This window comes from Corvus cornix, chromosome 3 (genome assembly GCF_000738735.6).
Source record: "Corvus cornix cornix isolate S_Up_H32 chromosome 3, ASM73873v5, whole genome shotgun sequence".
Lineage (NCBI taxonomy): Eukaryota > Metazoa > Chordata > Aves > Passeriformes > Corvidae > Corvus > Corvus cornix.
The window spans coordinates 73,891,335-73,912,800 of record NC_047056.1 but is presented as its reverse complement, the minus strand read 5'-3'; the positions used below and the strand labels follow the sequence as shown (position 1 = coordinate 73,912,800).

General features: G+C 42.3%; 2 protein-coding genes across 5 annotated transcripts in view; one reads left to right on the top strand and one right to left on the bottom strand.

The window, feature by feature from the left end:
* USP45 (ubiquitin specific peptidase 45) overlaps positions 1 to 15,535 on the bottom strand; it is a 52,810-nt gene extending 37,275 nt beyond the window's left edge. For 3 of the 4 annotated variants that reach the window (XM_039569559.1, XM_039569560.1, XM_039569561.1), the window contains exons 1-5: positions 15,487 to 15,535; positions 7,166 to 7,275; positions 4,900 to 5,069; positions 3,312 to 3,415; positions 2,826 to 2,926 (exon numbers count right to left, since the gene is read on the bottom strand). In XM_039569559.1, the coding sequence (XP_039425493.1) occupies positions 2,826 to 2,926; positions 3,312 to 3,415; positions 4,900 to 5,069; positions 7,166 to 7,265 (475 nt within the window). In that variant the 5' untranslated portion in view covers positions 7,266 to 7,275; positions 15,487 to 15,535. Of the gene's footprint in view, positions 1 to 2,825; positions 2,927 to 3,311; positions 3,416 to 4,899; positions 5,070 to 7,165; positions 7,276 to 12,577; positions 12,596 to 15,486 lie in introns of those variants that run through there. The other variant, XM_010403611.3, reaches the window with a different exon arrangement.
* Positions 15,536 to 15,880: 345 nt separating this feature from the next.
* On the top strand, positions 15,881 to 20,297 carry TSTD3 (thiosulfate sulfurtransferase like domain containing 3). Its single transcript, XM_039569564.1, has 4 exons — positions 15,881 to 17,909; positions 17,987 to 18,142; positions 18,372 to 18,531; positions 19,879 to 20,297. The coding sequence occupies exons 1-4, from the start codon at positions 17,639 to 17,641 to the stop codon at positions 19,940 to 19,942; spliced, it is 651 nt and encodes a 216-aa protein (XP_039425498.1). The 5' UTR covers positions 15,881 to 17,638; the 3' UTR covers positions 19,943 to 20,297.
* Positions 20,298 to 21,466: the final 1,169 nt, after the last annotated feature.

Genomic DNA, 21,466 nt, shown 5'->3' with positions numbered 1-21,466 from the left:
AAGTCAGTCATGTAGTAGTAATGTAATTTGCACATTTTTACAGCTGAAGTGAAGTTGAATCTTTATGAGAGGCCGAGTGAAAAGCAGGGATCCTGCTGCCACACTATTCCACCACATTAGTACCAAATGACAAGCATTTTGCTTTTGTTTATTTTCCAAGATGCATTAATTAGGAAATCTATATAACCCTCCCTCACATGTTTCAACTGATCATTTTATCTTTAAATGAATCCTGCACTTCTGAGAACTGAAAAAAAAAATCCTAGCAGCCCTCACTTGCTACTTAATCCATGTTCATACTGCATTTCTACAGAAATTTCTACACAATGCTATTTGAATTTTAATGATGCACCATGCCAACCAGTTGTTACAACAGAAAGAAATCCAGACCTAAGATGAATTGTTGTTACAGTGCCACATTCTGCCATGAGAACTGTCTTCACTTTGACTGCTTTTTTAGAAAGAAATGGAAAAGCAGTGGGGAAAAAAGCACAAGATTGATTTTTAAGTGAGAAATACGAATTAACTGTCAGTTTTACACTACTTGTTTCTCACAAGTTATTTTTCCTTTTTTTTTTAATTAGCTTATGTTTTTAAGGGGTGAATATACAAAATAAATTTTAAAAATTACACCAACTAATAATTTAAAGAATGACAGTTACACTGAAAATATCAATGGAACATGAAATAAAATGCTACACTGAAAAAAATTAAACCAAAACAAAAGCAGAGTGAATTTTAACAGCTATACATCTTGTACTTCTGTGTTCTGGACAACAGCATGAATTTCATTTCAATTTCAGGTTTTATTTTTTTAGAATCCCTAAAGGTAGTCTAATGAAAAGAAAAGAACCTTAGATAGATTTCTGTAGGGGAAGTACCAAGTCTGTCATTTATCAAAATGAACCAGGAGTGCCGATTCTGGTCAGGAGTTCCTTGTCATGCACACCAGTCATTTATGAACACACGGCTGTTTTCCAGCCTCTTCCAGCAAGGAGCCTGGCCCAAAACAACAGACTGTCCCAGGCAAAGAGCTTTTCTGTCTTTTCCTTGCCACTTAGGAAAACCCAACTAATCATTTTTGGGCCCATGTTTCCAGAGCTTTCAGGGATGCAATCCAAACTGCTCAACACAGACAGAGTAGAAAGGGTCACAGACTTCCACCTTTAAAACATCACTGGAAGTACACACACACACTTTATGCATGAATCCAAGCCTGCACTTGAGCCTCAACCCTTTCCCAGAATGGAGCAGGAGATGTGACTGCCCTGCAGGAGCAACCCTGGCATGTTCAGACCTCTTGCTGCCAAGGCAGGCACCCTGCAAGGCTATGTCTAAGCCCTAAACAAAAAAATATATATAATTTTGGTTCCAGTTACAGCAAAGTTCCCAGTTATATCAGCAAACACTTACATGAAATATATGTGTTTTCAAAACTGAGTATCAAAATTAAACACAAATGCATATACAGCAGAAACATATACATATGCCACCCTGCTCTGCTATAATACACTTACTGTTCCTGAGTTAGTTTGGAATTTTAGTTGCTTACTTTAAGACATTTCACAGAATACGTCTAAACTTCATAATTTGAAAGCTTTAGATGTTTTGAAGTTTCACGAATTAAGAATCTAAGCCATGAGGCACAGAGTTGTATCACTCAGAAAGTTGTATCACTCACTCAGTACAGTAATGGAATAAAATTGTTTTCATTACATTATCTGAAAAAACACCAGAGCATTTTCATCTGCAAGAAAGCTGCAACACCCATTTATTACACATAAATTTGAAACTAAAGCTGTGAACAAAAGTGAAATCACATGCTGTATTTTAACTGCTCCAAGAAAAAAGATGCAAAAGGTAGCAATATATCAATTTATTAAAATCGAATAATTTAACATACAACCTGTGACTACATCAAAATATCGTATTTCTAAGTAGTCCTTCATCTTCATCCCTCAAAAAATACGTAATGCCTCTTAAAACCAGTAGGATTTATGCACATGCAGCTAGAAGAATACTTAGTGTCATTCAGTAAGGCAACCCTTCTCCTTTCTTACTTCTAACCAGTTGATTTACTCAAGGTGGTTTTTGAGAAGCAAATCTGGAATTCAATGCACTCTCTGAGTCACAAGCCAGAAATGCTGCCAAGTGCATTACAGTAGGGATGAATAAAGTTGACATTATCAAGAGTAGACAGCTGAAGGCCACACATACAAAGTTCTATCAACTATCACATATATTGAAAAGGTGTATTAGGCTCCTAATACAAGAAAATAATTTAATACTATCTTAATAGAAATGAACATTTTATCAATTAAAACTGAATAGCAGAAAGGGACATTACATCCAACAACAGAGTACTAGAAAATCCATTTAAACAAATCTAGCTAACTGTGGAGAACAAATTTAAATCTGAAAAATTTAAGTTGTGATACATCCATACCAATAAAATTAAATTTATTTATAGTGAATGTATAGTGTACACTTTGATATATTTTTATGCATTAATTTATGTGGCCTTATCTTATTTAAGGTAACAACTCTTCTATGGTAAATTTTCTTTGTTAAAGACAAAATTTGGAAACACTGTCCTACAGTGCCCAAAATATTTTTAAAATGTAATCATACTGGAGAAAAAAAGTGACATTATGTTTTGACAGGCATTACTTCCCCAAGTAGCTCTGCAATTATAAATTACATTATGGTCACATTGTACATAATTTTTCAATTGTATTTTTAATGGGACTCAAAATCTGAAGTGCTTATTTTTAGAGACAGTACATTACAGGTATCTCCAGATAAAATTGTTTGTGCAAACTTACTTGGTTCAGCCCTGGCACCATGTTTTTGAAGGAAGTCAACTATCTGAGCCAGAACCTTTTTGTTGCAATGTGTTGACAGCTCTTCATCACATTCATAACACCTAAACAAAAGAAGAGACAAACTGGAATCCAGGGCTATCCGCATGCACATCCCAGCTTTGGCAAATTTGCCAACAACCTCACACTAATTACTTAAGCTCTCAGTTTCAATTTTTCACACTAAAAATTGGAATAGAATTGAATTCCTTCATTTCTTATACGCTCTTCTATAGATCAGTCCCAATTCACTGTGGTCGTTACAGATTTAAATAATTTCAGAGAACGCAATGGACCAACGTATTTTGTCTCCAGAAAGCCTGCCCTTCCTCTACAGAAAGTATTAATTTTATCTGTCATAATCAGTCTTTATCATGAGAAGAAACTACTTTAAGTCATGTGAAGTCCTTACACACAAGCACACACAAACACCTGCAGACTGATTCTTACCATATGATCCATGTGCTTAGGTTGATAACGATGCAGTGAGGTTCTGTGCGTGCAGTTTGGAAGTGTTTCAGAGAATGCTGGCCTTCCGAATTCTTACTACATCCCTAAAAATGGAAACATCAACCCAGTAAGGGTGGGAAAAGGGAAGGAAAAGACTATGTTATTAGTAAATAAATTACAAAAACTCCACTTTTCAAAATTAGACAAGAAGCTATTCTGCCCTATTCGTTTAGCATTCTTAAGGATTGAGAGGAGTTAACGTTCTCATCTTCTCTACTTGAAAAAATCAATTAAAAATATAGAGATTTATTAAGTTTGTTCTAAGTGAATAGAAATAATTCCTAGCTTTTGGATAAGTATTGAATAAATACGAATAGACAAAAATTTATACCATTCACAAAAGCAAGAATTCTCTAGTAATTGTGAATGAAACAACTACATGGCATATTTAGTCCACAGAATACCAAGAAAAAGGACAGCATAGGTAACTCTCACTGCTCAAGAATGTCAAATGCATTCCAGACAGCAAATGAAAAAAGTACATAAAGTGCTTTGTACTACAAAGCTGCTCCGAACACACCATTTCTGTAACAGCAATTTCAAGAGAAAGCATTTGCAATTGTTCAAGTATTAACAGAGTGGGACTTAGATTCAGGACTGGCTCTGAATGAGGCACAAATTTTAGAAGCTTTTAACAGCATGAAGAAGCAGACAGAATTAACTCCTTTTAAAAGCCCTCCTTAACTAGAATTTTTCAAACAAGATATATGAGTCCTCCTCAGATCTAGTTAACTATCTTCCGAACCCTGTGAATAGCACGTTTCTTTGCACAATCAAGTATGTTCATATTATACTGGTAGGAGCTGGCTTCTGTCCTTACTATAGTAAAACCAACTGAAATTCCAAGAAAATTGTGAAATGTTTTGTCCAGGCAACTATTGGCTGAATCAAGCCTGACAATGACCATAAACTGAATTTTGCTGCATCAATCTTTACTTCACTCCCAGGGCAGAAACCTGTGCAAGCCGCTGGGGTGAGGACCTACCATTTTAAACTCTGAGGCCATGATTTGACATTATAACTGATCCAGTCTAATGCCACAGAAGCAGCATTCTCACTCCAGCACAGTCCTTTCTCCCTGGTTTCAATCAAATCTAGCAACTGAGTGTCCACAGCACAAGCTCATTCAGCAATACACGTTTGGTTTTTCATTCATTCATTCCTATTTGTGGGAACTGCAGAGGAGCCAGCTGAACGGATGCATTTTGCAGCCACATAGTTCCCAGAGCCAATTCTCTCTAAGTGGCAACAGGATGCAGATAAGAACAGAGAAAAGACAGGACTGTCACTTACTAATCATGCCACACCTCACCGTGACACATAAAGCTAACCCTAAACTCTGCCAAAAATGAGACAAGAACATAAGGTCACATCCCACTTCCTGAGGAAGCTGAAGCATGGACTCTCACAACTAAGCACTTATGTCACACTGTTCCTCTGGAGGTAATGAGATGCCAAACAGACAAGGATCTACAACAGTTGTATCCTTTAGAAACTCCACCTCTGCAAAGTGAGTGCACTTGTGTACCTGAGAGCCACATTTGAGACACAGCCAGATGTCTGAAGGCGCCACGGGTTCACCATCGCTCATGCGCCTCTCCTTCAGGCATTCCGCACAGATTGACCACACGCTCTGAGCCACCGCTCTCTTCACATGATGCACATCCACTGCTTGGCTCACGTGCTGGCAGGTTAAGCCTACAGAAAATAACACAGACTCACTTTCATCCATCAAAAATAATAGCTATGAAAGGCAGCACATGTACGCTGAAAGACCATAATCTTCAACGAATTCAGCATTAGGAAAAAAAATCAGCACAGAATTAAAGTAGGAAAGATCAGCCAGCTGCTCCTCACATACTGAATTTTATGAAGGAATCTTTTTCAGTCTTTCCATAATGGAAATTCTTTTCAAGTCAATAAATGCCACCTCTTAAAACCAGATAAACTACTTTGTACAAAAGTACAAGGATTACTTTTGTACAAAACTAATTTCCCCTTTTTTTGACAATAAAATAATACATAAATCTATTTTTGCACATAACACAGGCTTTTGACCTCTTTTCAACCCATAAAGAAAGATTTTCAAATACCCATGCATCCCTACTACAACTGCTCATTCTGAATGTGAATATCAACCATTCTTCTCTGTCATATTTTTTTGCACAAATTCCACTATGTCACAGAATAACCTAGGTTTGACATACCCTCTGAAGGCCATTTTGTCCGAGCCCTCATCTAAAGTAGTCCCAACTACTAATTTAGATCTGTTTGCTCATAGTTTTGTGCAGCTGAGTGTTGACTATCTTCAAGGACTGAGATTTCACCAACTCCCTGGAAAATCAGATTTCTGTCTGACCACCCTCAGAGTGAAAATAAAATAAATTTCCTCACACCTAGTCAAATTTTCCATGCTCTAAATTTGGTCTGTTGCCTATAGTCCTCTCATTGTGGACCTCCTAAAAGAATCTGGTTCTGCCTTCTCTGTAACTACCATCAGGCAGTCAATGAAAGAAATTACACTTTCACTCCTTTGGCTAAACAAAGACATTTGCTTCAGCCCCTCATCCCACATCATGTTCTCAATCTCCTTAAAAACGTGGAGGGGGTGAACCATTGGCCTCACTCTGACAAGTCAGCCTTTCTTGGACGAGGGAGCCCACAACTGGACACAGTTCTTCCAATGAAGTCCCACAAATGCGGAAAACATGGAAAGAATCCCCCACCTGCCCTGCACTCTCATTGATACAATCCTGCCTATAGCAGGCACAAACAGCACAGCTCGGTTTTATTCAGTGTGTGCATGAGGACCCCCAGGACCTTTTCTGCAAAGCTACTTTCAAGCCATTAATTCCCACCCTGTAATTGCATGTGGTTATGCCCAGGTGCCAAACTCTCCACTTGCCGTTGTTGAACACTGAGAAGTTTCTGCCAGCCCATTTCTCCAGCCAGTCTAAGTCACTCTGAATGGCAGACCTATCCCGCATATCAACTGCTCTCCTCACTTTGCTGCCATGACTAGATGGCAGAGCACAGCCTCACAATGACACCAACCAGTTTTCTCAGCAACTTCAGATGCATCCCATCTGACCCCATGGACTCGTGCACATCCAGCCTGTTTAACAGCTCTCAATCTTCTACTCTGGACAATATTTATATCCCAAAGTATCCCATTAAGGTCAGGAGCCAAAGAGGATCTAGTGCAGAGCTTACATGTGAAGACAGAAGCAAAGGAAGAATTGAGTTCCTCAGCCTCTTCCTCCTGTGTCCCTAGGACCCCTGCCCCCTCACACAGGAGGTTTGCACTCACCCTAGTCTTCATTTTACTGTCACTGTATCCATACAGGCTCATCTTACTCTTCACATCCCTCATCAGATCCAAATCTAACTGAAGCTGCTTTACCTAATCCCTAATCCTGCACACTCCAGACCTCTGCAAGGGCAGCCCAAACCTGTCTCCACCCTCTCTGCCCTTCTTTTTCCCCTCTGCGCTAAGCTGGAAGCTCCCTGTTCAGCCAAGAAGCCTCCTGCCACACGTGCTTGACCTTACATGGAGAGGAAAGGACCATTCTGCTTTGAAGAGGTTGTCATCGAAGATCAACCAACTCTCCAGCCCTTCAGAGCAGTCATGCAGCGTAACAGCTGATCATGTCATAAACACTTGACTGGGGATATTTCTGTTATAAATTCAAGCAAGAAAAGTATTTCATGGTACCATGACTTGTGGTTTTCATCAGTCAACATGGAAGTTATTAATCCTCAACCTCAGGACAAACATCACCTAATGTACTTACCTGAAATATCATCTGAAGAGTCCTCATCCTGTGGCCTGTTAGGCCTTTTGCTTCTCTTTGGCTTCTCAGGGTTGGTTCTTGATGGATCTTTCACCCGCATCTGTTGCTTACTAGGAAAGAAAAACAGAGGTGGCTTTATTGTTATTGCTATTGAAATGTTTCATCGAATGTAGCAAGTTTGAAAGCACAAGATCAAACCACACATTCGAACCTGGCGAACGCAGTTTTAGACTTGGTCTAACGTCAGCTACTATGTAACAAGGAGTATGAACGTGTCAGGAAGGAAGTCTTAGGAATGTCGCTAGATCAGTTAACAGAACATGATGAATTGTATCTGTAGGCAAAGGGGACACACTCACTTCTAAGCAGTGGTGTTAAATATTTGAGAGATCAAGATTTTCTTCATAATGCTATTGCAAAGTAAGTTATTACAGAGCTACAACCATAACATACCAGAAAAACTTCATCAAAATAAATGTTTCTCTTCCTTAATATATATCCCTTATGAAAGGTTTCAGTCATCATTTACCCTTGGCACATTCCCTAAAAGTTTTTGAGCAATTTCAAACACTATAAGAAAATAAAAAAGTCTTCCAAATCTGATTAAAGTGTTCTATCCTATGAGGGACAACAGATTGGAGTGCAAGCTGACCCCTCTATTAAACATTGGAGAATCCATAAAGATGGAAGTCTCTCATAGGAAGTTTGTGTCATTAATCAAGAAGTCCTATGAGGAACAGAATTAAAGCATAGATATTTGCCAGTAAACTTTAAAAAAAAATCCTCAGAGATTTTGACACACCAGTCATTTAATCAAAATCCAAATGTGAATTCACTGAAGGACTGTAGTTGTGCATCAGACAGACGCTGGGGCTTAGTTTACAGTTTGTCTTTTAACAGTGTTGTTCATAAAAACAGATTTTTGTTTTCACATACAAAGCATATGAACATAAAATAGTCAAATATTCATACACTGCAAACATGTGAGCCATTCTGTTCAGAAATAAAATGACATCTTATTGTGCACCAGAAACAGGCTAGTAGTGTCACCTGAGCCACCAGGACCAAAGATTGTCAACTGTGCTACTGCATTTAGGTATGGGAAACCTCTAAAACGCCCTACATTTGGGAATACCAAAAGGTATATTCTTACTACAGATCAATTAGTTAAGTTTGCAAAAGTTTAGCAGGTTTGTCTACTTAAGGTTTTTTAATCTTTTCTGTATATGCGTTTAGACCTTTGTACCACTGAAGCTCTGAGAGACACAGGAATCAACCATTATGTTGAATTCAATATTCCCTCTCCTTATTTATCCATCAAGCCAATCAGCAGAACAGTCATCAATATCGGTATTAGAGCACCACCACCACTGGTATCTAAACAGCCTTCCCTGAAGTGAAGCAGGCAATTTGTACCTCCAAGTTCCTGTTCCCAGTTCCTACAGATTTGGATAGATGTCCCTGCATTTGCCACACATGCTAATAGTGCTGGAGGTTTTCTGCATGAACCTACCCATTAGAGATTTGCTTTGGACAAGTCAAATTTTTGTAGAGTATGAAAGAAATCTTTACTTGCTGCTTCCTTGCATCAACGGCTTCACGTCTCCTCAAGCCTTGCAAAAACACAATGCATTTTTTGCAAAATGCTACATTTATGTAGAAATTAGCTTACACTATATTAAATACCATGTTCTTAAATCACAGATTTCAAATTTTCCTATACTTATGGTTATAAAGCTTAGACATGCAAGTGAACAGTGCCACTGAATTCAGCTTTGCTGATTTCATGGGTTCACAATTCCTGTTCATACAGTAAGAAAGACCTACATATTCCAGCTCTTGATTATATATTTCCAACAGATGTTAGCACACGTAATGTCCATCAGCAGCCATGCAACCTGGCATCCCTAAAACATGAGGAGGTTCAAACAACTTCATCTGTGTCTTTCTGCCTTGGCAGCTTATCATATATACCCAAGTTTCATGTGAAACTACCCATCACCACTTGTCGCACTGCCGCTTAACTGAGCACAAGATTAATCGAGACATTCATCAAACACTAAGGCCTATAGAGCTGCTGTGAGAAAACACAAGGTCCTACACTAAATTATGTAAAGAGTCAGTAGCAAAGACAGCAAAAATGTCCTCCCTAAAGGAACATGGTTGTGTTTAGGTGATTCAACGTTGACATAAACAGTCTATGAGTTCATCTCAGCATAACAATTTTGATCTCTTTGGACAGATTATGTAAAACTGTCCAAACCACAGACTTCATCCCAATGAAAGTGATCTTCATATCAGTACATTTAGAGGGCTCAGATAAATAATTGTGGGCCCAAGCAGCTAAAATACAAGCAAGCCTTTACCACCTGTGAACTCCGGTGACTGACAGCACAGGGGATAGGACCTGGATCAGAGCACACACAGACCACTGCTGGACCCGTATCCTAGGGACCCTCAGGACACTGGGAAAAAACAGCGTCAGCTGATACCCACAATGACTGAAAACATGGCACTTCAAGCCCAACATAATCAACATGGCATTAGAAATGAACACTGATGTAAGAAGCTGCATTCACACTGCACAGCCCAGACACTTTTCAGTTTCCTTTCACTAAGAGCAGGCAGAGGAAAAGACAACATGGACCATTAGATTAATTACTTTTCATGGACACACACATAGATGGACATCCATCAGACAATGTTTACTGACCTGTGAGCTCTTGGAAAAACCAGAGCATATCAAGGACTTAGCCAGCCAGGGTTTGTGCCTGATTTTGAAAAGCATAGCAGTGTGATGGAAGGGTAAGAGCAATGAGCTACTCCACACAATCTACGATGCAAGTAGCACAGTGTATATGGAGTACTGTCTGCCCTTTCCAGTACATTTAGGGACTGCAAACATTACAAATTAAAGATCCCATTTAATAAAAACATGATCAACATCAATCAACGTAATTTCAAAATCAAAATGTTTATGCCAGGAATTTGATTGTTATATTTAATTGAGTTAAATGAGGAAGAAACTTAAGATGCTTCAGAAATAACTTCTCAGAAATATTTCAGTTCATGGGAAATAAAAGATTTGAGATTTTATTGGAATGAAAATCCTGAACAAACATAGATTCAAGAAAGCATAAAATACAGCTAAGAAAAAAACAAAAGGGATGCTTTATAGCTTATTGTTGGCCATAGGCACAAGCCATTCAGGACAAGCAGGAGAAAAGGGAAAAAAAAAAGAGAAAAACAATTCAGACAAAACAAACTTGACACACTGAAGATTAAAAACCATGGTAGTATTCCCATGATTTGCCTCTTTCCAACCCATTCTCATATTTTTTTACTCTGTCCAATGAGTATTTTGTGTCTATAGCCACCAACTATGGAGTATCCTAAACGGGACAGACTCTCCTCCTTTTCCTATGCAGAAAAGCCACCACAAGCCCTTGCTTGAAGTTTCCTTTTGTGATGGAAAAACAAATACATTTAAGTTCTTCATTTTGCACACATAAAATCAAGTCATGGAGCACACGATATTTGACTAATGTATCTGACAGATAAAAAGACACTGATTTTTGTGGTAGAAAAACCTGAGTTTAGAGGGTATGTTAGCTCTACCCTCATCTCTACTTGGCACACAGTAAAAATCTTAAATAGAAATTATGCAGTTTCATTGGGAAAAATCAAAAAATACAAAAACCTAGATTAGAAAAACCTAAACTTTTTCCTTTCAAAAAATCATTTCATACAAACCTAAGAACTAATCCTTGCCAAACGTGGTCAGATTCTTTGAGCTCAGCATACAAGAGTTTGAAGTGTAATCATCACCATCACTAGCTATTCTCAGTTGACTTTTCACTTCTTAAAAGACTCCTAATGTCAGTCTTCCTACAAAAACCTGATTAAGATCAAAACCTCCTCACTCAACTGCTCATTTCCACCATTCTAGAAAGAACAAACCACTTCAAAAGCAGCAGAATGATCTGCCTATCTAATTTTAAAAGCTTCAGATTTGACAGAGTGCCAAAAATCAATGTGCTGAATTTGTTAACTTAAATCTATGGTGTGCCTAGACTACTTTAAATGTAAGATATGCTTGAAATAGTCTCTATTTAACAGCATTCATATTCCTATATTTAGAAATTGACCCTCTTCATAAAGTATATATTTAGATACTTACAAGAGTTGAATGTAGTTCCTAAAATAAGTAACTGCTACTTTTAAAAAAAATTGCATTTTACAGTAATTCAGTACAGCTAAGACAAATAAAAGTTACAAGGCTAGTATGAACTAAAAATCACTTTTCCTTGGGAAACCAAACCAAACCAAACCAGCCCAACCAACCAGGTTATTCCACTTCACAACATCTTTATGCAAGGGAGTGGGAGAAGCAAACTGTCTTCACTTCCCAAAACCTTTTCCCATCTTATCATCTGGCACTTCTTACCCGGAAGCTGAGCCCCTCCTCATAGAATGTCTACAGTTCACTTACTAAATGCTGAAATGTGTCACCTTAGGGAGTTTTTCCATGCTGTACCTTCACCATGATGCTTATAAGAAACACAAACCAGACCACCAGTATGTTTCAGAAACAACCTGCTGCACTGATTAATACCATATCACTGCTTCCATCTGCCTAGATCACTTTTCCCCTCTTCTTATAACTGGGGTGTGAGCTCTTTCAGACAAGTGCCACATTTTTGTTCTTATTTGTGTAATACCTATTACAGTATTTTTCTGATTCTTGATTAACTAGGATTACAGTTGCATTACTAGAATGCAAACAAGACAAAAATTATGCAAAACCCACCAGCCTAAGCATACTTACTCTATAAAATGTACCCAAGTGAGTCTACAGATAATCTCCAGTACTATTTCAGATACGGGTAATGCTCTCCCAGTAGGACTGCCCATTAACTGTGGAACCAGTATTGTTAATTATTTCATCAGTGAGCACCTAAATTCAAAGAAGCTGGGGAAAACACATTTACCTCAATCTCTCAATTCATCTGAGGTATCCTGAATTCCAGCTGTCTCACCACTTGTTGTCAAACTTTCAAGTCAAAATTGTATCATTTTATATTGCTAATGCAAAGAAAAACCTGTGTCATACTGAAAGGGCAGAGCATACACTGAATACTGGGAAAAATTAGCACTTCATGTGAAAGAAACTTTCATGCTAACAGAAAGACAGCACTTTCATGTTAACAGAACTGTCCAGCTGTCAACAGCAGCCTTGCACCAAAGGGATTAAGGAACAGCACAGATGTGCAGATTAAGTCCAAAGATGCTTTGAAACACATCTGTGAAAGGTCCCTGTATGGATCAGTAATGCCAGATCCTCCACAACTGCTGCATGTTTTGATGTAAGCTGCAAGCTGATGTATTTCGGACATCTGTTCCAAGCGTTACCTGTGGCATTTTGGCTTGCTCGCCACTAGACCAAGTGTCACGCAATCAAAACAGGCCCCACATCCATCACAGTCAGCAGCCGGGCAGTGTCACCCATCAGCAGGCCGGGAAGCTCCGTGCTCTGACAGCCACCGAAACCTCTGCGGAAAATGAGCCCCCGCTGCCTGCGAGAGCAGTAAAAGGACCAGAATTGCTGACTGGTAGTGGCAGCGAAGCTTCTTCCCCTGGAAAATGTCATCTGAAATTCTGAAAGCACCATCTCCAAGATTCCCTAGCCCAAAGGTACATCACACATCCTACACCATCACCGGAGCTCAACGCCAATCCTGATGTCGTATCACAGTCCTAAAAGGGTGAGACACTGATGTACTTTTTGAGCAAGGAGTGAGACAGAGGCTTTGGACCGCTAGATACAATTTTCCAAGTGACAGTAAAAATCTCATAGCATCTCTCACTTTCATTAATCCACTTTATCCAGCTGCCCATGCTAAGCATGTTTCATCAACTTTCGTGTTTGTATCCTGTGCAATCCCCCTCAGATTTCCTTCTGAAACCACTTGCCACAGAAAAATTACCTCTAAAGATGAACAGAAGCCAGATGTGTCCAGAAACAAAAATGAAAAGACTCTGTAACTGGGCTTATGACTAGAGTATATTAAAGCATTGAGCGGGTAAAGAGAGTAGTACTTTGCTGACATATTTTTGCTAGTATTTTATAGCAAAATTATATGGAAAATTTCAGATATACCTGTCAACATCCAGCCCCATAAAGCAAATTGCAACTTTTGTTTATGTTCTCTATCCTGCATTAAATGTTTGGGGTTTTTTTATAATACACCAAAAGGGAAAAACATCTGGGTAGATGCATTTGTGGCCCAACACAGGTCTTCCTAGAAAACTCATCCCTTAAAAAGCAAAACACCTAAGTACTATAAAAAGAGCCATAGCTTATAACTAATGATGTTGGCTTGCAAGTGAAAACTTTGTATGTGAAAAGGCAGTCAGATGACAGACTGTGGACTCCCATGATACAAACACCAACGTTACTGTGCCATCACCATAGAAAATCTGAGGGCATAAGAACTGAAACAGCTGGAGAGTAACCAGTGAACCCACAGTACCCTGCCAGGACAACCATGTGGCCAAAAACTGGGGAAAAAGCAGTCCAAGATGTCATAACAGAAAATAAGGGCAATATTTACTTTAGAGGACTTTTAGAGAAATGCTAATTCTGTGAATTCGAAGAAATAAAGGAACTGTGGTTGCAGCATGTGTGTGAGACAGAAGGCTGAAACCCACACAAGACAATACTTTAAGCTAAGACTCCTGCTGTACCTCTGCCTAAAGGGCTGAGCTGGAGCAGATGAAGGAAGACAATGGCTGCATATAACTTCCTATCTACTCTGTAAGGGTGTTGTGGGAGTTGGTTAATCAGTGAGGGTAGAACAGATAAAACAGTAAGTTACTACTAGTTTGAGCTCTTTGAAAGTCTAAGTCTTGCCACCAAGAACAAAAAATTTTATTCCATTTTCTTCCTCCACACAGACTGCCCCAGTTTGTTTTGATGGCATGTCTGAAGTGGAACAACTTGTCCTCGATCTACAATTGATGCTCAAAACAGAACCCCTGAGACACTAGCTGCAGTTCTGTGAACCTCATAGAAATAAAGCTACAGAGCACCAGGTCTTCAATATTTCATGAAGAAATCTGACAAAATATTTACAAATGTAGTAAACACCAGAACAATTTCACAAAGGCATATTCTGCTTCATTCTTGCACATGCTCGTGCCATTACTATGCTTCTATTTAAAAAGCTAGAAAATGAGAAGGGAAAGAATCCTTTAAATACAACTCCACTCTTTATGTTTGTATGAGGATTATTTAATGGAATCGGGAAATACTTGTAGTTAAAGATGACATGCAACTAGAATAGAGTGCTACACCTGCAGCTATTGCCATCTGCTTCTATGTTCTTGATGTCTTCATTCTACTGCACCTATGTTTAATATGCTGTCGTGCATACCCTGCTTAACAGCACAAGTAGCAACATAGCTATAGCAAGGGCAGGACAAAGTCCTAAAGTAAAGCACGTGACAGCAAAAGACAGAAAGAAAAAAAAAGGAATCAAATCAGAGAATCCCAATAATAAATAAAACGTGGAGAGTTGCAGCTATGGGTTTAGAACACCACGTCTCAGATTAACCGCGAGGACCGGCACCGGGCTGTCATCTAATCCCCGGGCACGGGCGCGGAGCACCAACTTGAGGCGGCGGCGGCGGCAGCTGCAGGCCGGCACAGGCAGCGCGGGCCGCGGGAGCCGCGCAGCGCGGAGCCGGGCGCGCACCGCAGCCCCGTGCCCTCCGCCGGGTGACCGGGCCGCGAGTTCTACCCGGCCACAGGCGCCGCCACCGACCGCCCTCAGTCTAACACACCGCGAGACGCGCTGCGGGTCACGGAGGCGGCCCGGCGCTGCCGTTCTTATGTCTCGGCAGGCTTAACCCGCTCCACACCGACAGCGGGAGGTCGCCACCAGCAGCTCGTCGCCGGCGACCCAACACGAGCCGCACTTGGCCACCAGCCCGGCGGGAGAAGCGCCGGGCAGCGCTCCGTGGGTGCCGCCGGCAACGGGGAGGGGCGGCCCGCCCGGCCCGGGGCCACGGCGGGGCAGAGCCCCCTCCGACCGCCCCCAGCCCGCGCCCCGCGCCCGCCCGGCGCCCCGAGGGACGCGGCTCCGCAGGCCGCGGGCCCGGCCGCCGCCATGGCGAGGCCGATCGGCCCGGCCCGACCCTCCGGCCGCGGCCGAGGCTCCGCGACCCCCCCCCCCCCCCGGCTGCGCAGGACGGGCCCGGCGCGGCCCCGGCACCCCCCGCGCTGTGCCGCCCGCCCCCTCCCCGCGCCCCGCACTCACGGAGCGGCGGGCGGCGGCGGGCAGGCGCGGCGGCGGCAGGAAGCGGCGGAGGAAGCTCCGCTCCGCTCCGCCCCCGGCCTCGCCGCGCCGCTCCCCGCCCCAGCCGCAGCGCGGGCGGCTCCCCGCGGAACCCGGGGCAGCCGCACGAGTGGCAGCGGGGTTGGTGCTGGTTCCAGGGCACAACGCGTGTCCCGGGTGGGAAGAGCGGTGGGGAAGCGGGACCGCCCGGGAGCGCACCGGGGCCCACTGAGAGGCAACAGGTAGCGACAGGTCTGGCTGCGGGGCACCCTGGAAACTCGGGGCAAGGACGGTGCAAAGGGTGGGGTGACCTTCACGTCTGAATTTTGCTGAAAGACCCCGAGACGCTGCGCTGGGTTTGTACCTGTGGGTAGTGCGCTAAGAGGGGGTTTGCCAGCGCGCAGGGCTGTGGACAGTCGTGCCCAGAGGTTATGCAGCAGGGGCTGGGCCCTGCGTGGATTTCCGAGGCACCCACTGTGGGAGGGACATCAAATGTGCATATCCCCGCCGAGGACAGGCAGAGTAAAGGGTGTCCAGCACTGGAGGGAGGAGCTAGTGGAAACTGGGTTGGGTGCCACTGAGTTTGAGTGCGGGAGGCTGTGTAGAACGGGAGAGTCAAGTGAAGGAAAGGTGAAATGGAGAGGGTGAAATGGAGAGAGAGTCCTAAGAGGTGAAATGAAGGAAGCTGCTGAGGAGGGGTTGGATGGGTGCAGCCATGAAGACAAAAGGAGAATTGAATGTGCTGCTCCCCACCTTCTCACCAAGCTGCGGGAGTTACCCAAGCTTGATCTGTTCTGACCTCAAATTCTCAGTCTTTCACAAGACAGCTAGTGGATGCTTCCTATTTTGGCAAACGAGCTAGTTTCAAGAACAAGTGTGTTCTCTCCTTTTGTACGTAATATGATCCAGGGTCAAATTAAAACCATAAAAACGCATCTTCCTGTGAGTATGCATTTCATATGACAAGTGTTCTGGTGCTTCACATTGAACGCATTATGGTCCTTATGGTGATACATGCAATAAGTGGAGATGAACTGTGGTCATTATTTTACTACAGATAAAATATACAGTAAACTATCCTTCAAAAGATAATTTCTAGAAGCAGTGTGTTCTATCCTTACCTTGTGGGAAATGGAAAATGCATAAAACCTCAATTCATTTATAGATATACTGCTTCAGACAGGCAATTTGCAAATGCCTGTTAAGGAGGCCATATGGAGAGGCTGGCAGAAGGGCAGCTAGTGAACCAGTTATATGTGCCAAGTTCAATTTGTCACACTTTACAGTACAAAGAAATATTTTGTTCTTGTTTTGAGAAGGAAAACTCTTACTAGTAAAGATTCCACAACATACTCCTCAAAATGCATCTTTTATGAAAAGATCCAGCATGCCTGCTTTCAAATAATAGAATTGCTGGTATGTAACATCTACAAAGGTATGCAGTAAATACAGAGTACTGATTTAAAATGTGTGGAACAGAAGGACCCTCATTTCTCCACTCACATATGTCTTGGCCATTAGTCCTTGTGGCTGGAAGACTGACAGCTTTCAAAAACAAAACTAGGGTCTTGGTTCAAAACTGAAGCGTTCCAAACTGAAACTAGGGATCATAGAATCATAGAATATCCTGCGTTGGAAGGCACACACAAAGTTTGAGTCCAACTCCTGGCTGTTCACAGTACAGCCATAAGAATCACACACCATGTGGATCAGAGTATTGTCCAAACACTTCTTGAAGTCTGGTGCCATGACCACTTCCTTGAGGAGGCTGTTCGAGTGCCTGACCACCCTCTGGGTGAAGGTTTTCGTAATATCTAACCTAAACCTCCTGTGATGCACCTTCATGCCATTCCCGCACATCCTCTCACTGGTCACCAGAAAGGAGACCGGTGCCTGGACCACATCTCCTGTGGCTCTAAGGGGACAGTGACAGTGGTGAAAGTTGTGCAGGCTGGTGCTAAAATCACCTTTTCTCCTCGGTATAACACTCAGAGGCTAGGTTTTTTTAAATTAGATTTGGCATCAAAATTCCTCATCTCTGTTTACTCTCCCAGCCTTTGGTACTTCCAGGCGTCTCAGCAGTTTGAGTTGGCCGGTAGAATTTACCCCGCCCAGGCAAGGCAGCAGTTGCTGGATGTACCGAAACCGGAGGCGGTGTCTGTGTGACCCGGCTGCCCCCGGTGCCGCTCCCCGATCCTCTGCGCGGGCCAGCGCCGACCAAAGCTCCGAGCCCCCGCCCCTGCGGAGAAGGCGATGTCTCCTCCCCGCCGGCGGGGGCGGGTGGCGGGGCTGGGTCGGTCCTGGCTGCTCGGCCGCCATGGCCGGGATGGGGCTCGGGAGCTGGTGGCGGGCGGCGCGGGCCCTGCGGGCAGCGGGCGGCGGCTGGAGCCGGGCGGCAGCGCCCGGTGAGCGGGGAGCGGGGGCGGGCGGGGAGGGGTCTGTCCGGGGCGGGCGGGTCTGACCGGCTGTGCCTCCCCGCCAGGCCCCACCTGCCGCAGCCTCTGCGCCGCCGGGGCGCCGAACCTCTCCTACCAGGAGCTCAAAGACTTGAAGAAGGCCAGCGTCCTCCACATTGACGTGCGGGAGAGGTGGGAGATCGACAAGTTTGGAAAAATCCCGGAGTCCATCAACATACCGCGTAAGTTGTCAACGCCGCTGTGTGCAGGCGTCGGGTGTTCCTTGTTCCTCCTGGCTGGAATGGGCAAGGCTGCAGTCAAGTGGTGGTGACTGAGCAAAGAGGAACGGTGCTAGAAAGCTGCTGGCATGTAATAAGGCTGAACTTTTCCTCCAGAGCAATTGGAAGTCTTGCAATGTAAACCTGTCTGTGGATGGAGAATAAACAATACCTTGTTTTCTGTATTTCCCAGTGGGTGAATTAATGGAAGCTCTACAAATGGACCCAGCAGAGTTCAAGGAGCAGTATAATCAAAAGATGCCATCCAAGTCAGACCCTGTGGTTTTCTCCTGTTTGGCAGGAACAAGAAGTAAACAAGCACTTGGTTTTGCCATGTCCTTGGGTTTCAGCAGGTATGACTTCGTGTGTAAGGATGGGATTAATGCTACTTCCCCCCATGAAGCAGAACACGTACTCACCTTGTGGGCAAGGGTAAAAGTTTACATGTGGAATATGAACAAAATGATTGGTATTTGAGTTAGACACCTCCTCTTGTCTCCACTGAAACTGAAAGATAACACTGGATGTTCCAGCTAAGTGAGGTGTACCACCTTCTGAAACAACCCCTCAGCAGCTCTGCGCATGTGCCGCTGGTGACACAAACTGCTCCAAGACCACGCTGCCACTGAAGGGTCCTTCTGCCTCTTAGGGCTCCCTTGCTGAGATGCTTCTTCCTTATACAGCTTCATAAGCACTAGTTCTGAGATGGAGGAAGATTGGAAGGGTGGAGAATTGCTTGCTTTGGTAGAAGTACAATCTTAAATAGTTTATGAAACCACACCCTTTGTTGAATTGCAGTTCTACCTGTAATGTTCACTGTTGACAAAGGGTGCCTTCACTTCCTGAAAATCTTTGGATTATTTGCCAGGAGTAAAGCAGTGAAGGCAATAGCTAACAAAGCAATGAGATTATGATAGAGTGAAATCAAATGCAGCATTTGGTTTGCAGAATTGTTAAACCTACCTTTGGAAGGTGCCTTGCTGTTTTGAAGACTGCAGATGAAATCTAAGACATTGGTTATTTGCTCATGTTTTCACTGAACTGCAGTTTATGAACTGGACTATTCCTATTAATTCTAGTCAAAAGCACGGAAGCATGTTCTTGTTTCAAAGTGTAAAATATCCTCCATTACCTGCTTTTCGTGCTGCCTAATTGAAGGAGTCAGCGTTGTTTTGCGTGCTGGATTTTTGTTTTCCAGAGTTTAGTTTTGCACAGGGTATGTCAGACCTATAGAGTACGTAGGTTTGCAAGGAAGTAAAGATCAGTGTGCCGGGTTTCTTTGGTGACATCTGAAGTATTAGACACAGTAACACGTAAATCTCCCACTGCTGCGAGTCTGTGCTCCTGTTTTTAAAAAAGAAGCGGCAATTGTTTCATTAAGCCAGCTGCTATTTCTTGCATGATGTTTGAACTCCAGCAGTGTCATTTGGAAGAAGGGAGTTACAGAACTCATGGCATGGAAGCAGGCAGTATTAGAGTACCAGGAATGTCCATCTGGCTCATTGAAGCTACGTTCAAGTGTATATGGTTGCAGAGAATTTCTGTGCGTTTTTTTAAATCTGGTTTTTGTGGGGTTTTTTGTTTGTGGGGTTTTGGGTGTTTATTTTTTACTTTTGGTTTTGTTTTTTTTGCTGTGTCCTTGTAAGAGACAATATTAAGAAGGACTCTTCTTGAGAAAGGTATCTTCTGCATATTTTCAGAGTTCAGCAGTATGCTGGTGGCTTTGACGACTGGGTAAAACATGAACCTCCAGAAAAGAAATGAAGACAACTGCCCCAACCCTTACCTCATCAATGCTTCAGGATGGCTTGTAGGTTTTAGCAAACTGCACGCATTCCAGTTCCATAATAAAGCTCACTGCTGGCTTCTTGTGTAAATGGACATTCACCTTCAAATAGCCATGCAAATCAACTGCTTGGTTTAAATTATACCCAAAGACTACAACACGAACAGAGGACATTAAATTTGCTCAACCTTTCAACCTTTACTTTGGGTTATGGTTTTGGTGAATGTATATGAAGAGAACCTAAGTCTGATTATGTCTGCTTTTTTGTATGATGTAGTTTATGACTGTTGAAACTAATGATGATAAGGACAAATAAAATTACTATTTCTCAAATACTTGTGTTGGGTACTTTGGAATAGTCAAACTGCAGATATTCTAATGGAATCATGGAACCCTAAGCACAGGTTTAGTAAACTTCACACGTAGATGAAGTTTTAAAATAGTTGCTGTGTCATCAAAAAATACGAGTACAAATTTTTAGGTTTGTAATACGTGATTATATGGCCAAAACATAACTACTGGTCAGAAAATACAAAAGGAAACTGTCCTGATGCTAAGATACTCACTGTTGAAAATGCTGTATGATTCTTTATTTTAAAAGTATACCCACTCTTACATGCAGATCTGCTTCTGAGCCCAGAATGCTGTAAGATTCAGTCAACAACTTCTGTTCTCTCAGCAACTCTGTATCAAGTGAGAATGTGCCTATAGTTGAAGTTACTATTTCAGAGATAGAATCATTTTAGGCTGGAAAATTGGAGGTGTCCAAGGAAGTAACCAAACTCCTTTCCTTATTTTATGTTCAGTAATTTTCATGTCTTAACTTTAAAAAACATAACAACCCATCCCCACCTAAAAATTTGCATAGTCATAACTTTAAGTTTGGGGTTTTTAAAAATTTATTTAATGCTGTAGCAGCTCAGGGAAACTTGCAAAGGTAAATTGCTTTGACCTCCAGAATGCTAAAGTCCTAGCACAGAAGTTCAGGACTGTGTAGGATATCTGGAAAAAGGAATGAAATTTCTGGTATTGCAAGCAATTTGTGCTTATCCTATAGCTCTTCCATTCTGGCAGTGCAATCTGCATAGTTGGAAGAGGCACTAAAAATACACCCTCTCAAGTTCAGAGAGATAAGAAGCAGAAGTAACAAATGTTACTAGAATTTTATTTCTCTTCAGTTATTGGTTTATAGAGGAGAACCCCTATAGGTGGCACAGCCAGCTGTGTTCACCGTGCTGCCCTGGGGGTGTCTCTTAGAGGGGTTTCTGTGCTCTCATCTTTGCTGATAAGTATAGACACTTTGGTGCAGCAGTCACAACAGAGAGTAATGAGCGCCTTTTTCTTCAAAGTATCATTGACTTTTTAGTGATCTTATTGCTATACTTTATTTCCAATCAATTTAAAAAACCCCAACTTTTAGAATTTAGACTAACTTCCAAAATACTGGTTTAGTTTAACTGATGAATTAATGGGAATAAGATGAAATTAAAATGCCAGGATGA